Source organism: Crassostrea angulata, chromosome 5, assembly GCF_025612915.1.
Source record: "Crassostrea angulata isolate pt1a10 chromosome 5, ASM2561291v2, whole genome shotgun sequence".
Classification (NCBI taxonomy): Eukaryota; Metazoa; Mollusca; class Bivalvia; order Ostreida; family Ostreidae; genus Magallana; species Magallana angulata.
The window spans coordinates 5,764,735-5,781,472 of record NC_069115.1 but is presented as its reverse complement, the minus strand read 5'-3'; the positions used below and the strand labels follow the sequence as shown (position 1 = coordinate 5,781,472).

The 16,738-nt window shown below is 33.9% G+C and overlaps 1 protein-coding gene across 1 annotated transcript; it reads left to right on the top strand.

The window, feature by feature from the left end:
• Positions 1–184: 184 nt before the first annotated feature.
• On the top strand, positions 185–6,472 carry LOC128185722 (arginine kinase-like). Its single transcript, XM_052855358.1, has 6 exons — positions 185–335; positions 1,658–1,917; positions 2,969–3,117; positions 4,509–4,674; positions 4,996–5,176; positions 6,166–6,472. The coding sequence occupies exons 1-6, from the start codon at positions 188–190 to the stop codon at positions 6,315–6,317; spliced, it is 1,056 nt and encodes a 351-aa protein (XP_052711318.1). The 5' UTR covers positions 185–187; the 3' UTR covers positions 6,318–6,472.
• Positions 6,473–16,738: the final 10,266 nt, after the last annotated feature.

Here is a 16,738-nt window from a genome sequence, read left to right as displayed (position 1 = left end):
TAAAAGCACTACTGCAAACATGACCCATTTTCAATATTTAACAAAATTTATTTAAAATATTTTTTAAAAAACGCAAATTACACAATAACCAGGTTAAAATTATTTTACGCGATATCAGTAAAATCTTAAGGTTTTGTTAAGGACGTATAGAAAAAATAGTATATCTCAACTCATAACAATTTCGAAGATGTCGTTGGAGGAATTGTGGAACAAACTGAAGAATGCAACCGACTGCAAGTCTCTGCTGAAGAAACATTTGACCCCAGGGGTTTACCAGCAGCTCAAGGATAAGAAAACAAAGTTCGGTGGAACACTCATCCATTGTATTCAGTCAGGTATGTCATTATGAAGAACAACATGTAAACCATGGAGATTTTAATGCTGCTCTGACCTGTTCTGGATAGGCCAAATTAATGAAATTAATATTTTTCGACATCTCGCATGTAGATTGATTCGATATTAAATTATTCAAGTTTGCATTATTTGATTCTTAAAAATGCATTTTATAAAATTAAGAAATTGATCGGAAAAGAAAGCAAAATTCATTGTTTATGTATATATACCAGTACCTTAGATATAAAAGAAACAGCCAAATCGTCTCCTATAGTCCAATCCACACTTTGCAAAAGTTGTTCCCCTTTGCGGGGTCAACGCAAAGGTCAAAAGGGAAAAAACAACTTTTCCCGTCTTTATGCAACCAAAAATCTGGGCGCCCTGTGACGAAATCTCTTGGAATTTAATTTAATCCTTCGATGTGTGGATTGCCCCAACTTGGGGCACTTTAAATTCACAACGGAAACAGATTTCTAATGTCAAATTACGATGTTACAACCCTCTAAACTACAAAGGCTACTGTGAGAAATGCATGGGTTTTTCCCCAAAGATGGCGGCCAAGGGACATAACTTTTGTAAAGTGTGAATTGGTCTATGGGAATCCGAGTCTGACATGATCATGATGACTATTTCGCGCAGTCCATGAAATTTCTTCGGTTGTTGTAGGTCTCAACCAATGTGTTAAACGCGACATGAAGATTTTAGTCCTGTCAGTTTCCATACAAATCAAATATCAAATATATCTTCATCGACACATTGTTATATCATTTTTCTCTCGTAAAAAAACCACTGGCCAGTCAGAATACATCGCACATTATTTTTAACGTTCGGGTACTTTCATTTCTTTTGCAATTTAAAATCAAGACTTTTACTTCAATTAGCAGTGTATTGAAACATGACAAGCTAAAGGGGGCATTTCAAAAGAAAAATCTTGGGATATTTTCATACTATTTAATAAACGTCGTTTGAACACTGATGTATTTATTAATTTCAAATGATTTATGAAACTGTACTGCTTAGATATCTCAGGACAGCTGACAGATTATAACTTACCAATACCCGAAACAATGCATATATATATATATATATATATATATATATATATATATATATATATATATATATATATATATATATATATATATATATATATATCTATATCTATATCTATATCTATATCTATATGCCTTATTTAATGCTTATACAGATAATTATCAATGCAATTCTGTTAAGTATGATTCTACACCTTACACAAGACAATGCATACATGCTTATATACAGAAACATACGCACTTTTGAAAACTCTACGTTCACTGAAATATAGGCTGCCAGAACCTGGACAGCGGCTGTGGGATCTACGCCAGTGACCCCGAGGCCTATGACGTGTTTAAGGAGGTGCTCCACCCAGTCATACAGGACTACCACAAAGTGCCCAAGATCAAGCACCCTCAACCAGACTTTGGCGATTTGAACAACCTCGGATTCGGCGACCTTGACCCGAGCGGAGATTTCATCGTCTCTACGCGGATCAGGGTCGGGCGTAGCCACGCCAGCTATGGGTTTCCACCAGTGGTCAATGCCGAGGTCAGTTAATTAAGCTAGGTGTGTTGTATCAAACAGTATACTTGCCATGTTTGAAACAAGACAAAACCCTGTCAGTTTGTCAGTGTGATCATCGATAAGCTGTGCAAAAGAGGTCTCTCTGAAACATAAGACCGAATGAGTTTAAATCTTGGCATTAACCAGTCTAATTAAAATTAGAACTCCCATCCGCTGCCTGTATGGCAGTTTTAATTTTAATTTTGAATTAGATTGGGCATTAACGTACTTTTAGGGTATTCGAAGTATTATAATGGAAATAACAATTTTTATAGATAATTAAGGGAACCGCTTTTTGATTTTGTGTGGTGATGATTTTAGGTGGGGCTCATGGTCAAATCCTATCAGATATGTTCTCTTACAAATGTAGAGACTGTAATGATACTCCCATTTATTTATCATGCAGTCACCGCTTGTGCTCCAAGTGTGTACGTCATATGGTATATACACATCAATTTAGTAATGCATTTTGTGTAATACTGTCTTATTGCAAATTCTGTATTTGCTGCCAGCCCGTTCTAATTTCATTATACGATACATAGTTTATTACAAGTTAATGCGCGGCGCAGGGCTAGGTACTTGTACAGTTACGTATTACTATTGAACACGCCCATTAATTATAGGCAATTGTAATGTGCCAAAATGAAATTACTGAAAACTGCAGAAAAAAAATCGAAATTTGACTTGTAGTTTATTACAAAGACAATGGAAAATGTAAATTATGAATGAATGAATTAATGTTTTATGGTGGATATTAGAGTTATCCAAGAACAATTAACCAACTATTGGGTCGAGTCCTTGTGAAATTGTGTTGTCACGCTTATACCATCCCGCTCTCAGATTTAAAATTTGCTATCGCTTTTAAATTTTTTATGAGAATGAACGTTTTATAAATAAATATTGTATAATTTGCAAAAAGAGTTATAAAGCGAAAATGAGAAGAAAAAACTCAAAAAAACTACACACACGTACATGTATTTATAGGAAATACAAATGAGTTTATTTTTTCATACGTGAATTCTTTATTCCCTGATAGCAATGCAAAGAGATGGAGAAGATTTCTGTTAATGCTTTGAATTCTTTGGAGGGAGAGCTGAAGGGGAAATACTACTCCCTGGAAACCATGACCCCCGAGGAGAACCAGCAGCTCATTGATGACCACTTCATGTTCAAGAATGACGATAGGTACATTGTACATAACCCCAGCGAGATTCGTCGAGACTGAAAAAAATATTTGTCTTTTTCTTTTTCGAGGAGAAGTCGTGTAAAAGATAGACAAATTTTTGGTTAAAAAAACTGCTTAGTTCTCAATAGGGACTAGTATTTAAACCATAAGGCTCACTCGCAGCTCCGCTCTTTCGCCTTTAGGGCAAAGATGGGAAAGTGATAAGGTACGAAGACGAAGGACAGTTCTGTCGCTATTTCGCCTTTGCAACTCCAAACTTTCGTGTTCGAATTTTTTAATGTGTTTAGAGCTCTTTATCCGTTGAAGATGATTTAAGCGATAAAAATGGTGTCTGAAGGATTAAAAAAAAAAGTTTGAGAAAATCTAAAAAGTTTGTCGTATAATGAAATTCAAATGATTTTGTGTTTATTATGTCAAGATCTATATACAGTGGTGAATGATTTCAGAGCGACCTTTGAGTTGTAGAACCATTATAACGTCATGATTCATTTGATGGACCTTTTTTCCCGTCATAAACGGTTGTAAAGGAATTATGTAGAAAATTAAACAATATCTTGATATTCTATTTGAAATCATTGGAAAAGAATTCCGATACAAATATTCAATTTGACATTATTTTAAAGGCCAAGAGCTTGTTAGATACCGTTTTTAAAGAGACTGTAAGCATTCTAGGTAGATGTACATTTCATAAGTCATAATTGGACAAAACTCCGAGATTTGTTACTTATTTCCTTCATGTTTCATTGAAATTGTGTTTATTACAAATTGAGCTCCGGTACACCCTATCAAACAAAGATATTGCTACGAAGCACCATTAAAAGAATTCATATTCTGAATTTTATAAACCTGTTGGCACCTGTCATTTACTAGACCTTGACCTCAAGGTAAGCAGACTGGTCAGTGACAGTCCTAACATTCACTCGAGCGAGTAAGATACCTGTTTATGTAATCGACCGAGACAGAGAACGAGGGAAAAAAGGGGCGAAGGCGAGCGTGCAAAATTGCATGAAAAGTTTTAAATCAAAGATTTTAATTACAATTTAATGTTAAAGTTAAGTTTAAAACTTTTAATGTAATACTACTATCGCTCCTACGCCTTCGCATCTTTGCGCTTCGCGTTTCTTCTTCGCTCTTTCGCCTTTGCAACGCCACACTTTCGCCTTCACACATTTGCATCTTTGCCGTTAAGGCTAGAGAACAAGTGGCCGTAACGAAACACCATGCCCAAAAACTAGTAAACTAATACTAAAACTAATAGTTGGTTCTTGTGCCAAAAAATATGACAGACAGTTGTTTCTTTTGAATGCAAGATTTGCAAATGAGTATTACTCTATTTTTATCTTCTCGGAATTTTTTCCATTATTTTTAAAAGTCATTTCTATTATTACAGGTGTTTACAGGATGCAGGGGGCTACAACGATTGGCCCATTGGCAGAGGGATCTTTTTCAACAACAACAAAACCTTCCTGTGCTGGGTGAATGAGGAGGACCATCTACGTCTGATCTCCATGCAGAAGGGGGGAGACCTCGCCGCCGTCTGGAAACGTCTTATCAATGTTTGTAAACACAGAGAGAGAGAGAGAGAGAGAGAGAGAGAGAGAGAGAGAGAGAGAGAGAGAGAGAGAGAGAGAGAGAGAGAGATGAACGGACGAACTGACAGAGAGGGGAGCTTAGAGTACTAGTTTATATACATATGTACATGTACACTACATGTAACATATTAAAGAGGATATTCAGTCTTTTTATGTTAACTAATACATGTATTTTTTTAAAAAAAAGTTTTTACTTTGATAATATGTTTACATTTTGAATTTTAACATATTTGATGTTTGGTAAAAACGATTGTCTGCACGCATGCCCCATCTGTTGATTTGCAGGCGATCCAGGAGATGGAGAAGAAGCTGACCTTCGCCCACCACGATCAGCTTGGCTACCTCACCTTCTGTCCCACCAATCTAGGAACCACCTGCCGGGCAAGTGTCCACATCAAAATCCCCAAACTAGCGGCCGAACCCGACTTCAAGGAGTTCTGCGAGAAACTCAACCTTCAGCCTAGAGGTAATTTTGACACCTGAGCAGTCTGTTTAAAATCATTCATTCTTTATTTCTTTAAGCTTTGCAGCTCAGCAGATTTTACAAATTAAACAGAGTACAGTATAGAAGTGGGAATTTTACAGGAGACCCTATTACATTGTACATACATAAATATGAAAAATTGACATAAGTAAAGGCGAAAAGAATCAAAAGAACAAATAAAATCTTCCACTAAATAAAATGGCTAGTAGACGGTTTGATTTTAATCAGGCTGTTTTGATACTTTTCTGTATGTTATAGTCTGTCCCAAATTATTGCTTCCATTAATTGTTGATGGTTTTTAATAAAAATACACATACCTGTGAAAGAAATACAATTGGAATCGCTGGAAGGGAATATATCCAAGATATCTTCATTGAACAATTATCCCTTTTCGCTCATAAAATTTCACAGGAACGAAAACAATCTTCTTACGGAGATTTATAATGGGAAATGTTTACATCTTTTCTCCATTCGGAAGTACTCGGGATACCTCGCGCAATTTTTTAACGTTAGCAACCGGTCTTATTAATGGCTGATGCAATGCAAAATCTCGGTAGACTTTCAATTTTGGGATGTGTATTGAAACCTGAAGTGGTAGAGGGGGCGTTTCAAAACAGATAATCTGGACATTTTTCATATTAGTGGATGAACGTAGTTTGAGCACAAAGGTATTTACTATTATTGAAATATTAAGTAAAAAGTGGTGGAAGGAAAAACTCGGGACAGAGTATAACTATGATTACAAACAATTTTCATACAGGCACTTAAAAGCATCGTGTTTTCATCACTTTAAAGGTAGAGGGGCCAACTGGGTTATAGGTTAACTTTCCCAGACATAAGAAAAAGAAAAGATTTAGACGGGAGGAGGGGCCAGCCCTCCACCTCCCCCGCGTCTACGCGCCTATCATATAAAGAAGAAGAACAAATACAGTATTCTTTAAGAAATAGAATATATATTTTTCTTATATAAGGAATCCACGGAGAGCACACGGAGAGTGTGGGAGGAGTGTATGATATTTCCAACAAGCGCCGCCTGGGATTGAGTGAAATTGAGGCTATTCAGGAAATGAGGCGCGGAGTGGAAGAAATCATCAAGCGTGAGAAGGCATTGCAGGGAAAGTAAAAGAAAAAACCAAATATAGTCTTGGAAATTGTTCTGAACTGTGATATCTTTTATTTTATTCTGTCATTTTATTTCGTAAATTATCTATATTCAATTGTTTTCGATTTATCAAATTTTCGTTATACAAGTTATTTGATGTTGTAAATAAACTATGACCAAAATTAGGAGATTGAAGTGAATTTTATGAACCGATTAAACAAAAGTATAAACTGTAAGCAATCTGTCAATGTTAGTGATATACCGGTATGAGTGATATTTGGCGAGGGTTTAAAAAACGTGCGAGCGCGCCAGGCTGCCATGGTTGAATCACATGGGCATCGTATCCACTCTACTCTCCATGTCACAGAGAGTAGAGTGGATCATACGATGCCCCTATGATTGGTCATTATCAATTCATTGTAGTTTCGTACATGCAGTTGTTCTTTGAAGGAATCCCATGATTTAAATTTTTAACACAATCAACCCTTTGATTTTGAAAAATCGTGGCTTCTATTTTTTGTTTATCTAAGTACAATACAATAGGTGTATGGACGTCAGAAAATGGGCTGCTTTGTTCACGTACTCGCATATTTGACACATATTTGTACATAGAGTAATTACAAAGAAAGTAATCAACTACACAAGAGAGGTGTGTATTCCGGTTAAAGGCGCATGGTCACGATTTTGGTCAAACTCTATTTTTATGTTTTTAATATTTACAATGCTTTAGAAATGCATTTCTAATGATCAAATAAAATTTGAGAGTCATTCGTAGAGTAATAAGCAAGATACAGGGCTCACAAGTCTTAAACATGTAAACAAGGCTCGTGCCTGATTTTGTTTACATAGGTTCAATTATAACAGTAAAAATCTTTTTCCAGCTTATTTGTCTATCTTTTTATTAATTTTAAGCATAGATAAACAGTGTCTAACATTTAAAACATTCGTTTAGGTTTAACACTTGAATTTTTACTTCTACGTTCAAAATGTAAACAAAGGCTTTGTTTACAGAGCGAAGAATTTCAAGCTCTGTTACTCGCTTATTACTCAACAAATGACAGTCAAATTTCGGTTTCTTTATAGTTTATAAAACGACTTTCTGAATCATTGTAAATATTAAAATCGGAAAAATAATTTTTGACTAAAATCGTGACCATGTCCCTTTAAATACCGGTTTTGTCATCGATACGCCAATTTACAATAAACAGCTTTTATTTTTGTACAATTCTATTGGGAGTTTTTTAATATATATTCTGTAGTTTGTCCACGTTGTTTGTAAATATTGTTTCGGTTTCCATGGTTTCAAATACTAGTATTTCACTAAATTGGTCTTTTCTTTCGTTTCAATATCGTAAAAATCGATTACAGCTCCAGTTCTAGCATTAAAGTCACCCGTTAATTAACATCACATGTTTATCATCTGCCGGCTACTCCTGCGTCTCTAGTTCAATCATACTAAATGTCTCTACAACTATATTTAGAATTTTCTGGAGGAATATACACTATTCCAACAAATAATATTTCATCGAAATTTGTAAACTTTTTCAAATTTCAAACCATTATACAGTTTTGGATTCTGTTGCATGTGTACTAGTAGCTACGAATTCGCTTAAGGTTTGTCTAAATGCTAGTATTATTCCTCCAGAATTTCTCTCGCATGATTAATTCGATTTTTAATTATAATTTCAAATTTATTTCAGCTAAGTCATCAGTTTTTGTTTCTTGGAAGCACAAAATATGTTATTGAATAAGTTCCTGGAATTCTGGATGATTGATTTTATCCATTATTCTTTAAACTGCCACAAACATTTGATGAATACATTCTTCAGGTCACAGCACTGGGGATTATCATTTTTACACTCTCCCCAGCGAGTTTCTATCTGTAATCTGGTGTAGAGTTGATCCGCCGCCTTTTGAGAGGCATGTTCCTTGGTCTGCTTGGAGTACGTACGTCATCTCTCGGTGGTTCCCTGTGCCCTACTACATCCTCCGGGTAGTAGGGATCACCATTCACAGAATGTCTCGGATGAGCTTCATTTTAATTTCTGCTTTTAGTTTCAGATCTTTCATGATTGGGTAAAGACTCTTCCTCGCTCGCTCAGTTTCCTCTTGAAATTGTCGATTCATGAATGCGGTATGATTTACCTTTCGTTTTTGGGAGTAGATTTTAATCAACTCTCCTATGCAGTTACTCAGGCAAACCGAAAGTGAAACAGTGTTTGGACCTAAGCACAAATCAACATCGCTGACAACATTTAGTTCTGATCAATAAATTCGATGTAATGAGTTTAAGTTCTGTTTTTCAAGGAAACTAATTTATATATACCTTGTAAATACTCAGATTTTAAATGGTACGAACAATTTAGATATTTTTTGAATTCTTACATTTTTATGTATTCCTACGCTAGAGTTCAATAAAGTATCGTTTAACCATGCGCTCAGCTGTCTCCGTAAATCTCCGACAGGCAGAGAAATGGATACAGCTGAGAGTCTGGTTGAACGAGACTAGAGTTCAATTTTGCTTGGATCCATACAATTTCTCATAACTATTTCGATTACTGATACGCATGCAGTTTGATGGACTTATTCTTTGAATATTACACAACACGATTGATATTGGATTTTCACGCTTTTCCTGTAGGAGAATTCATATTATAAAAAATGTGCGTAATTCAAATACTTATAGGAATTTACTTGCAATGCATGCAAAAATACATATCGTTGATTTTAAAATAAATAATAATCGATAAAATCAACTCCCGCCAGTACTTCAGTACTTTGATTTCATTTGCACGCACGAGGACATAGTCGAGGTCATCTTGGTAAATGAACTTTGTCACAATTGGTCTGGCTTTTCTTTTTTATTTCTCTTACCAAGTCTTTGGACTTTGAACACATCGTGATTACCGTAGAAAATTAAGTTACATTTCATGAATCTGCATTTTAAGTTTATGATTTGGCCTGCCAGTCCTACGTTTTTCTCTGTTAGCTTTTCTATATCAGAATCTCTAAAAGATGTGCAGCGTGTAGACTTTGCATCTATTAAATTAAATTCTGCGTTCATTTCATTTATTTCTTCTTTATGCGCCTGTGATTTTATTTTATTTCCTCCACTTTCTCTTTCACTCCGTCAAACACATTGCTCATACCGTCTAAATTATTTTTTAACTCTGCACATGTTTTATCAAAATTGTTCAACCTTTTCAGCGGCACCGACTCGGTTTGTTATTTTAGCCATTTGTTAAGGTATCCCAATACTCAATGTTCTTGTATCAAGAATTTCTTGAGAAGTATATCATTTAAATATTTTGATAAAATAAAGAGAAAAAAATACATAAATAATGGGGGTCAGTGTTCATCCCTCTGAGTTATGGCCAATTTAATTTGACCTTTTTTGCACCTTAAATGCAATTTCAACCTAATTAGGATGTAAAGTCGGTATTTTTGATTATCTATTTCATAATTTTCCGAAGATCATATGCAATGTCAACACGTGCACGCATGGGTTAAAGTCTAGTATGATATAAAAATCATAACATGACGGCTCTCGGGCTGATATACTGCGACCTTGGGCTAATATAGGATGCGATATTAAAATTGCCATGTAATAATCTATATATTTCACTCTTGTATAATGGTACTCGTAAATGTCAAATCTTGTATGCTAGACTGAGACTAGAACAAAGTTTCCTAAATGGGTCATTATCAAAATATGCAGACTTTTGAAAAATGAAAAACATGAGAAAATTATTGCTGAAAAAATTACTTTGATTGCAAAAAACACATTTAACAAACAATGAAGTATAACATCTTTAAATTTGCAAACATTGGAATCTACCATTTGGGTGATAATTAGACTGTAATTTAATGAACTGTGAACATTTTGTCAGTGGTGTAACAGGTAAATAGTATAGGAAAAAATTCTTAAATAAAATAATTCTTTTAAAATGATGGACATAAGGTTTATATCAACAAAATTCATTTAAACAGAAAATATTTGACACACTTACATAGTGACCAACATAACATTTGAGATAAAGTCTTGATGTTACTCAACAAATTTTTAATTTGAGCATTAAAAAGAACACAACTGGATTTTTCTTTCAATGGATCATAAAAAAGACATTACTATAAATGCACTGGTGTTTTCAAATATACATGTATTATTGTCAGTTAATTTTATTTGGAGAAAAATGTACATGTTACACCTCTGATTATTATGTTTTACCACTGACATAAAAGTTACACCACTGACCTAGCGATAATAAATAAGAGATAAGCGGGTTAAACTTTGTAAAATAAACTAATTTCTATTTTTGATTGCATTTAAAACGTGATAAATTTGATCTTAAATAAAAGTTTTCGTGCCTCATTCTTTCATAATCTGAAGATAGACACACTGTTACACCACTTATAATCAGTGTAACACCACTAACGGAAAATTGCATGTAGATGTTTTTTTTACATGAATTCACTCATTCTTTGATGTTATATTTTTTACTATTGGCATCCACACACTTTTGTCCACCTTGTACCGAGTTCGAACTTTCTTTGCCTCATCAATCTCACAAACAACATCGTCAGTACTATACCAGCTCATATCAATCATACATTTTGGACAATCAAATTGAATTTTCTCCAATTTTCTCCAAAATCAATGCATACAACGCATATACACTTTCTGTTTGTCTATATATGTTTGTTGAAGCTCAGCTAGCATTTGTTACCTTTAAGCATTTGAAAGATTTTAGTATAACATAATAGGGAATGTGAAATGTCAGTGGAATAACATATCTTATAATACACTATAAATCATTAATAAAGTTTGTTTTTTTAATAAAAATAAAATGTTGATAATTTCATTTCTTTATTAGAATAAATTTGTTTTTACTTTTATCTTTTAATCAAGTACTAGTATTAAAATGAGTAAAACATAATTAGAGCATACAAAATGTCAATGGTGTTTCAAATAATGTCAATGGTGTAACAGGTCTCATTTTCCAGATTAAGAAAACACAATTGCAAATAAATAGTCAAGCTTTCTTTATTGTGACAGTGTCTAACTTGTAAAATTGATTAATAACAATCGTTCAAAATGCTCAAAATATAAATGAAATGGAAGAAAAAGTAAAATAATTAAATAATGTCATGTGGTGTAACAGTTTTTTCAGTGGTGTAACAACAATTTTTGGTTACACCACTGACCGTTATACCACTGATGTATCCATAGTAAATGTAGCAATATGACCCAAGAGAACAGATATTACACAAAGCTACATAGCCTATGTTATAATGTGATAAACATTCATCATTTTTGTGAAAAACTTTTTTGTTCTTTCATAATAGAAAACCTTAAATAGCACGTTATCCCATTGACACAGTTTACATTGTATTTTTCGGAGCATACTTACATTTTCTGTCATTATTTCTATCACAATGATGTCATCACTGATACATTTATCTTTTTAGTAGCAGGGAATGATGATCTGGGGGATTCCAACTGTAGTACAATATTATTTACTTGATGTATTTTAAGATATTTTTATATAATTTGCCTTGTAACACCAATGACAAAAATTTTTTGTACAAGCATATATCTCATCAAATTCATTGTTTTTAAAAGAGAACTTGTTAAGGAGCATAGCAGAAATTAAAATATGAATGTTGTTTTGAAAATAAACGGTGATTTTTGGAATAAAACATCAATATTATTGAAGATATTGTAGGTTAAAGACGTTGGAAAAATTTAATGACAACATAAATTCACTGAAATCTCATAACAAATAATTTTTTTTTATACTTTAAGCAGTAAAATTGTCGATTTATTTGTTCAACAATATAGGTTTAAGTTTATAAAATCCAATGGTACTGTATATATTACACAGAACATTATTTTTTCCCCTTTACATTGACACTGACACAAAAGGCTGCATATTTTGATAATGACCCAAATACCTATCTTTATTCTCAAAATTTCGTCGACATTCCAGATTGTGTTTGTGGTAAATTGAAACAACTTAACATTTTTTTTCTTCAATTGTCCTATTTACACAAATCAACGTAGTGTCATGTTGTAAATTTTGAATTTATCGGGTGGTAGTAAATACAAAATTTACAACATGACAGCTCCTATTTGTATAATTTCTTACGTAATTATTTAATAAAGCTTTCTGGCAAATTTTGTGATAAATGTTTTGTATCACATGGTTAAAATAATGTATTTTGATTGGATACATGCAAAGGCTGCTGGTCAGTTGAAATTCGATATATATACTCGCGCCCAACATTTGTTCTTTCCATTGCGAACTCGCGAAATATACGTACATGTATCGACAAGCCTCACTCAAACTTTGTTTGTTATTTGCAGATAGGTTATACATTTTTATATTATTTGGTATTCTGATCTAAACGATTATTATGTTGAATGTTCCTGTGTAACTTTAGGTTTGAATTCGTATTATACAATAATAGTTTCTTTTAGCATTTATATGACCGTAAGGATATCTTATCAAAGATAACCCATATACGTTGTTTTCATTATATTCCTTTTTTAAACTTTTGCATTTATCATGTTTTCTATTTTAATACATTTTTGATGAAGCGAAATATTGTATGGTGTTATATAAGAATAATTGAATTTTGCACTACTCTAAAGCAGGAAATGGCAAAACTTATAACTATTTCTATTTCGAGAACAAGTTTAAGCTCTTGAAATTGCATTGGTGAAACGATAAATGTATTTTTGTATGGTTATTCAGAATAATATTGCTAATCATTGTGTGTTCTTTTTATGACAACCTTTGACGCTTCATCGAGAAATTTTATTGTTTATCACGACAAAGAGCACACAGCGGGTGTGACCGGGCAGCAGAAGATGCTAGATGTCTCTTCAAATTCCTAGGCACATGATCCTACCTCTATCTTTTTAGAGGTCCGTGTTGCTCTGCTTTGAATTTGTATTTAGTTTATGGATTTTTGAGATGGTTGACAGTTTGTTATTGCCATTTTTCGTGATAGGATATAATTTAGTTATTGAACTAAACCATAGTGTACTAGTTAGTGAATATGTTCTTTTCTTTAAAAAAACTGGTGTTCGATAAGTACTTTGTAGCAAGTCGTATAATACTGACATTCTTATGAGAAATGAAACAAAAGTTATCTAGTTCATTTAAATTAATTGATAAAACGTAGTTAAGACACAAAACTGTTATGATGTTATAAAAGGATTGTCATGTCATGTTTTGTGTTTTGTATTAACATGTTGTTTTATACCATTCCATTGCGAGCTCACAAAATATTCGTATCAACAAGCCTCATCTCGACTTTGTTATTTGCAGCTTTACAGCTAATGCACCAAGACATCATACCATTGTATCGAACGAACAAAACGTCCGGATTATTTGAGTAATTCCCCACACAACAAAATAACAACAACACAAACAACAAATAATTATTAAATTTTACAAGAATTAAAATTAAAACCTCAAAACGAAGCCATCAGTACTAGTTTCGAAGACAAAATGATGACGAGACTTTAGCCTCAGGATCAGAATCTACGAATACTGATCAGGAAGGACGACCATTTATTTGTCCTCCACCCCCGCCACCAACGTAGACAGCAATTTATCTAGCCTGAGCAGTGGACAAACAAGTGACTCCGGAAGTGCCTCTAATCAGGCCAGTAGCCGATCAGTCGACATTGGAAATGTTTCTACCCAAACCAGTGAACGAGCAACTGTCACTGTGGCGAATACAGTGTCAAAGACGCAAATTCAATATGCACAGCCACCAGCGACCAGGGTTACAGTCCACCTTCATGTACAATGGACTGACATCGCCCCTTAAATGGTGGATGACATTCATGTCATTCGTCAGTCTGTATTCGCTAAAAGATAGACATACACTGGACTTTTTTCAATTCAACACTATGAAATTAGTGAGGCGTTGGTTTCTTGTTCTTGAGGACCATTCTTGGTGTGTTCATAGAAGCATTTTATTCAACGGTTCCAATTGGCAGCTTGTGATCTGGACTTGAGTGAGAAGCATTTGGTCAGCAGAACCATAAAAAACTGAAAACAGCGGTTCGTGGCAAAATCTTCATTCTAAAGCCTTAATCAACAGAGAAGCTGAGAGAAGCTGCCAAGACTGTGGAACGCGGTCTGATGAGAACACCATTCTCGTCTTCTGTCAACTTTATTGAGACAATCCAGGCAACAGTGCACGCTGCAATGAAACATATGACACAATTAATGATGACTACCACAGGGGACCTTGCAACCGTTCCAGTGAGTAAAATTTAATAAAATTTGTTGTTGTTGTTTAGTTGGGGAATTTAGATCAAATAATCCGGACGTTTTGTTCGTTTGATGCAAATGACGTAAGTTTAGACACAAAAGTGTTATGATGTTATAAAATCAATTTTTGGTCTTTGTCATAACGCAAAGAATTGTTGTGTCCTGTTTTATGTATGGTATTAACATGTTGTTTTGTACCACTTCATTGCAAGCTCACAAAATATACGTATCAACAAGCATCATTCCTTGTTTGTTATTTGCAGCTTTACAGCTAGTACACCAAGACAAATCACGTCATTTGTATGGAACGAACGAAACGTCCGGATTATTTGAGGAGCATTCCCCACACAAGAATATAACTTAAATTTTACTTGTGGAGAAACCATAAGACCCCAACCTCGAAATAAAGCCAAATACTAGTTCTGAAGACAAAATGATGACGAGACTTCAGCCTCAGGATCAGAATCTACGAATACTGATCAGGAAAGACGACCATTCATTCTTCCTCCGCCTCTGCCAACAACCCAGACAGCAATTCATCTAGCTTGAGCAGTGGACAAACAAGTGACTCTGGAAGTGCCTCTAATCAAGCCAGTAGCCGGTCAGTCGACATGGGAAATGTTTTTAACCAAACCAGTGGACGAGCAACTGTCAATGTGGCGAATGCAGTGACAAACACGCAAAATCAATATGCACAGCCAACAGCGACCAGGGTTACAGTCCACCTTCAATCATATACAATGGACTGACATCGCCCCTCTAATGGGTGATGACATTCATGTTATACGTCAGTCTGTATTCGACCAATCTTTGTGTGTTCAAAAAAGCATTTTTTCATAAGTTTTAGGGAGAACGGTTGTGAGTCGGACCTGGACATTGTCAAACAATAAGACCAAAAGTTAGTTGACAATTTTATTCACCGTTACCAATTGACAGCTTGTGATCAGGATTCGAGTGAGAAGCATCTGGTCAGCCATAAAAAAAAATTGAAACCAGCGATTCGTCCTAAAGTCTTCATTCGAAAGCTTAAATCAATGGAGGAGCTGAGAGAAGCTGCCAAGACTGTGGACTGATGCTAACATCACATGACATGACAATTCTTTGCATCGAGACAATAACCAAAAATTGATTTTATAATATCAGAACGGGTTTGTTCCTCACTTGGAACATAACACGTTTTATCAGTTAATTTATATTATAATTGAACTACATAACCTTTGTGTCACTTCTATTAAGAATGTCAGTATTATGCGACTTGTACAATGTACTTATCGAACACCAGATTTTAAAGAAAAGAACATATTTACTAACTATTACACTACAGTTGAGTTCAATAACTTAATTATATCCTTATCATTATAAACAATAGTAAACAATAAAGTTTCTCGATGAAGCGTTAAAGGTTGTCCTAAAAAGAACACACAATGATTAGCAATATTATTCTTAATAACGGAACAAAAATACATCGTTTTCCCTCATTTCGAGATCTTAAACTTGTTCCCGAAAAAGAAATAGCTATAACCTTTGTCACTTCCTGCTCTAGATAAGAATTCAATTATTGTTACATAACACCATACAATATTTCGCTTTATCAAAAATGTTTTAAAACTAGAAAACAAAAATTTAAAAAGAAAATATGATAAATAACATGTAACGTATAACGTTATATCTTTAATGAATATCCTTAGGGTCATATAAATATTAAAAATAACTATATTATTTGGTGAGTAAAATCTATCATATCTTGATAACTTCAGTATATTCAATACTGTTTATAAACACAAAATCTCATCTTAAAGATTTAATACTTAACAATACTTATCAAACCCTTGCACATTCTTAACCTAAATATTCTTACTTTTCTCCACCATCTTCTCTTACTCCTTCATTTCTCACTTCTCTTCTTTTCACTTCTCTAACGTATACACATTCCTCTATCATTGTTATTTATCGGTACATGTAAAATTTACTGACCTCTTACCCTGCTGAGCACAGACTACTTATTTAATTAATGTAATTAACATAATCTAAGAAACGGATTAATACAAGTGATTACACTTGTTTTCGAGTCCTTTTGCATAAATTTCTATTCATCTCAAAATGTATTGTATCAATGTTTTTTTCTTTTCATGCAACAAAGTAATGTTT